We start from the raw sequence: 5,298 nt of genomic DNA, 5'->3' as shown, positions 1-5,298 counted from the left end.
CACACAGTCAGCATGGGGCAGACAAAGAAAGCAGGGGGGGGGGGGGGGGAGTGATCCAGCACCATGGACAATGCTAGTCTGCACACTGGGGGAGATACAGGCCTACTAGCAGGGGGAAGATGGGGAGCAGGGGGCGGGGGGGTTTGGGGGTGTAAGCCCATCTCACATCAACCTCTCTGTACACTCTCATCGTGGCCATGGCATGTTAGAATTGTTGCCGAATTATGCAGAAATCTTGTCCAAATTAGGCTTCCTAGAGTGCGTTTTCTTAGAGAAATTCACAGACAAAAAGATGTCACCAGCACTAGAATATTTCATTGTAAGACAAAAGAAAATTGCACAATCCTTGCATCTGTTTTAGACACTGCAGAGAAGAAGTGTGTGAATACTGAAGTATGCCCCAACTGTTTAATCTTTTCAGTTTGTTGTTGTTTTTCTTCCAAATCCAAGCTCTTTTGAAGCAGTATAGGCTAACAAGCAGCAGACCCGACAGATGAGCACTGCAAAACAGGTATTCAGTCATGGCATTGTTTTCATGAGCCCACAAAAACCATGCGACCCCCCCCCCCCAGCCCGGAGAAGAGTATCTCAAGATCAAAATGCTGATTTGAAAAAGGCATCTTGCATTATTAAATTACCTGTGTGTGTGTCGTGTGTCGTGTGTCTTTTTTTTTAAATCCCCTTTGAAGTGAAGGAGGTACACTCCTGTGTCTGGCCACATGCTGAGTTCCTCCCATAGCATGGCCCCACAGTTTGTTAAAAGCAAAAACCCACAACCCCAAACAGCCTATTTCAAGCACATGTTGTAGTAAATACAGTTTCACTTCTCTTATTTGGACAAGATTAGATGGCTTTACAAAAGCTCACAACATAATGAAAGTGAATCATAGCCATAAGCTTTTATGTGGAGGAATACTTTTTTTTCTGACATTAAAAAAGCATTCTAGTCTATATCAGTCTACCTGCGCTGTTTACATAGATCGAATTATACCTACATAGCTCAATTGAAAACACTTCTTTGCTCAGTTGTTGAAAAAATATGATGGTATAAACCCCCCATTTTACATGACTTGTTTTTTTTTTTCTTCCTCTCACCCAAAGCAGGCTATATTCATTGACACACAAAACCACAGAACTGTTATTTTAGCTACATTAACTTTGCAGCATAAGCATCTGAGTGACGTTAATTGGTCATGCTCATCTGCATGTCTGAATATCTGAAAGTCAACAATTGGCACACCATAAAATAACACAGTTTACATTCATAAAGGAGATGATGACTGCGCAGACATGGATTTAATCTGCACCATCTAGTACGGTATAAATAACCCCAATATTTATCGACAATCAAATGATAACAAACAGAAAATAACATGCACTGACAGCACTTCCATCGCTCTTCTCCAAGAGTCATTGTTATCAGTTATTTTTTTTTTCTCTTTTCTCCAAACAAGTTTAAAACAACAAATACAAATCCTAACTGCAGGTTCACAAAAAATAGAGAAATGGCACTTTGTAATAGTCATATATAATTCTTAATATCTATATATTGTCGTCATATTGATATAACATGAAAGGGTCGAGTTTGCTTCTTTGTTGGTTATGGTGGTTATGGTTCCTCGCCGTCGTGTGTGTGTTGAAACCATGCGAAATATCATCATGCAGATTATGATACATCGGTCCGAGTATTTACATTTACATTCATGCGTTCGTGCACCATTTCCTGGGTCCTCGGTCTTTGCTCTCTTTCTCTCGCTCTCTCTCTCTCTCTCTCTCTCTCTCTCTCTCTCTCTCTCTCTCTCTCACTCACACACACACACACACACACACACACACGCCCTCTCCCTCGCTTCTTTTTCTCCCTTTTTTCTGTCTCATATCCGTAGTCCGATTGCGGCAAATAGCAGAACTGGGAGGAGGAGGAAGGGAGGGGTTTTAGCCAGGGGGGCTTGGCATATACATATATTACAGAGTAGGGCCTGTGCAGCAGCAGACTTACTTGGTTCAACTGGAGAAAACAAGACATAAACAAGTCTGTGTTCGCCACTGACGAACAAAAGCTGGATGATGTTCAGTCATGTAAGTGCGTCAGTGTGTCTATATGACATGTTTGTAATCCAGTCCGGTATGGGCTCATTGTACTAGACCCACAGTCTCTTTACGCATCATTTGTCGTGGAAAGGTGCGTGCTGCAGTCGAAGCCCCTGTGCGCGCCCCCGTCTGCGTGATAAGGCCCACTGTGCCAATACGACGAGTCACACACTGTCTGTAAGGAATTGATCTCCGAGGCGGAGGAGTTCCCGTCCCTCCGCTTTGATCGCTTTCGATTCCGCAAGATAAACACAAGCATCCCCACGACAGTAAAAGCGGACGTGACGAACACCAACAGCAACCCGGGGACGAGCACAGAGATAGACACCCTGTTCGGCTCCAAATAAGAGTTCGGGCGCGTCCCCGAGTCCTGGGTGAAAGTGCTGTTTTTGGACACGGGTGTGGGGGAGACTTTGTCATAGAGTTTTGGGCACATGAGGTCGTTCCGGACTTGGCGGAAATCTCGTTTCCAGAACTCTTCGGGTGACTCGCATTTGAGATCACTCACTATCACATCTGCCCCGAGTTTCTCCGTCCACTGCTTGAATGGCACGATGGTGCACGAGCAATCCCACGGATTCCCGTGCAAATCGATCTGTATGATTGAATTGAGCTGGTCTAACACTCGCTCCACGGGGAGATAGGGGAAATAATTATTATGAAGACTAATTTTGGACAAAGAAATTCCAAGGAAAGCATCCATTGGTAAAGATTTCAGAAAGTTGTCATTGAGGAACAGTACCCTCAGATTAGGCATAGGGCTGAATGCACCTGCCACTATCATCTGGATGTGGTTGTATTCCAAACTGAGATATTCCAGGTTCCCGAGGCCCACAAACATCTCTGCTATCAGCATATCCAGATAGTTCTTATCCATATACAGCCATCTGAGCTCGCTCTGGTTTATAAAAGTGCTGTTGTCAATCACCTTGATGTTGTTCACCCCCAAATCAAGCAGGTTGAGGCTGGTGTAGCCGAGGAGGTGGTTCTTTTTCACTGCGTGTATGTTGTTATTTCTCATGTTCAATTCGTGTGCGGCCAGGGGCTTAGGCTTGAGGTTGGATAAGCTTTCGATCTTTTTGCCCTCGCACAAGACCCCCAGGCCCTGTCTGGTGCCGACCAGGTTGCAGTTGCAAGGCTGGGGGCACGTCATGTTGTGAGGCAGCTCTCTGTCCCCGTTCATACCTGTCACCACTGGAGTTGGCCTCGTTTTTAGCTGCCAATTCTCACGAGATTTGGAGCGGCTCTTGGGTCCGTGGCCAGGAGTTGGGGGGACCGCTGGTGTCTCTGCTGGGCTTGTAAGGCGTGGGACGCGGGGCCAGAGCCGAGCTCGCAGAGGTATCCTCCTGGGTGGGAGGGGCGACCAGGCTGGTGTCCACGCCGCCGCTCTGTGAAGGGCACAGGTCCGCTTCTGACGTCTCGTTCAGGTCGCTCCCCTGCAGCCTGGTGGGAGCCTCGCATATCATCCTCCCAATGAGTGCGTTATGCGGTATGTTCTCCAGCCATTCCTTAAGAGAAACCAGGTCGCAATTACAGTCCCACGGGTTGTCCTCCAACAAAACCTCCGCAATGCCCGGTATTTGCTCAAGGACCCCCTCATAAGGCAACGTTTTGATTCTGTTCCCCCGCAAGTCGAGATGCGTAATGGGCACATGTTGAAACACGTTTATAGGTAGCGCACTGATGAGGTTGTCGTTAAGTATTAACACTTCAAGTTTGTTTAGGTCCCTGAAAACAGCGGGGTCAATATCCCTCAATAGATTGAAATCAGCTTGGAGATATTCCAAGTCGTCTAACCCCAGAAATGTACTCTTCCTGAATGATCGTATCTTATTGTTATTGATGTGCAGCCTTTTCACCAGCTGCAGTCCCAGAAAGGCGCCGGGGACAATGTCGTGCAAGCCATTGTTTTCCAAATGCAAGCTCACAGCATTGTAAAAGTTGGCGAACTCGTTGGGAAATAGCCTGGATAGAGAATTTCCGTGTAACAGCAGGTGATAAAAATGCGAGCTCGGGCCAGTCAAATGCTGCAGAGTGGTGAAGCTCCTTTTTTCGCAGTCTATGTGCAGATCTCCCTCGATATCGTTGCAAGAGCATATCTGCTCCTTACAAACGTCCCTTGTAACATTTCCACCAGCAACACAAAGAGCCGCATTCAGCAGAACAATCCAAAGCAGCATTTTTCAACGTGGAAAATTCATTCCCGGTTTCAAGACATACGAGCTGTGAATTCAGTCTACATCAGTGAGGCGAAAAATGGTAGATAGAGACATTAAGGGAGAAGATAAGGCAGTCTTTTATAACAGATCCATGCTGCATCTAACCTGCACTTGTGTCCAGACTTCCAGTTTGAAAATGCCCACATAAACGTCTCTTTCACATCGACTGAATCCTCAGAGCGTGTTTATGATCAAAATCGAAAACAGCGGGCGACAGTAGAGTCCAACACATCTTTCGGCTGTTTTCACTTCGTTTAACACTGACCTTGGCAGAGCAAAAGAGAACAAATCCGTGCCGTTTTTCTCAGTCTTGCTGCGTGTTGCGGCGTCAGAAACTGTCCCCTCTCCCCTGGTGCTGAATTCACACCCTGCGCTGGAGCTTTAGAGGCGATCTCACCGCTGCAAAACACCCGCATCCCCCCTCACATCCTTCGGCGTGTTGCCTCGCTCGTCTTCCCCCCCCCCCTTTTGTGGTGGTTTTGGGGATCACAAAAGGAGAAACGCAGAGACAGTGTTCATCCTAGCGCGCTGCTCTAAGAATAATCTGACACCCTCTACTGAGCTGTAATGGCAAAAATCCGTCGACTGACTGAGGGAATGCTGAGAAGCGAGAGCAAGGGAGAAAAAAAAAAAATCAATCCACACACAGGGGCGATCTTCTTTTTTTTTTAAATCATACTTTAAAGCAAAAAAAAAAAAAAGGTTGCTGTCACCATAGACTCCTACTGTTATTTTGACTCTTGCAGCTCCATAGTGAAAGTGTCCAAGTCCGCATCGGTGAAAACACTGGTGCGATTTCACATTAGGATCGTGATACCTCTGTTCACTGCCATGAATTACCACCCCCCCACCCCCTCCCGTTCAGTTCTTATGGGATAAACGGCATTACTTTAGCGGATCTCCCTCCGTATGTGAGTCTCCACTGTTACAGCCTTGGCTTTCGCCCCTTGCTTTGAAAACACTGTTGAATGCGGTAAAAACAATAATC

The 5,298-nt window shown here is 46.5% G+C and overlaps 1 protein-coding gene across 1 annotated transcript; it reads right to left on the bottom strand.

Annotated features, from left to right (window-relative positions):
- Positions 1-1,070: 1,070 nt before the first annotated feature.
- Positions 1,071-4,726, bottom strand: LOC134860725 (SLIT and NTRK-like protein 1). Its single transcript, XM_063877512.1, is given in 2 exon segments — positions 1,071-3,353; positions 3,355-4,726. Coding segments are annotated over 2 exon segments (2,112 nt in total). The 5' UTR covers positions 4,272-4,726; the 3' UTR covers positions 1,071-2,158.
- Between the last annotated feature and the right edge of the window lie 572 nt (positions 4,727-5,298).

This window comes from Eleginops maclovinus, chromosome 24, assembly GCF_036324505.1.
Source record: "Eleginops maclovinus isolate JMC-PN-2008 ecotype Puerto Natales chromosome 24, JC_Emac_rtc_rv5, whole genome shotgun sequence".
Taxonomy (NCBI): Eukaryota; Metazoa; Chordata; class Actinopteri; order Perciformes; family Eleginopidae; genus Eleginops; species Eleginops maclovinus.
The sequence above is the reverse complement of the archived record's forward strand: the minus strand, read 5'-3'. Positions and strand labels throughout refer to the sequence as shown.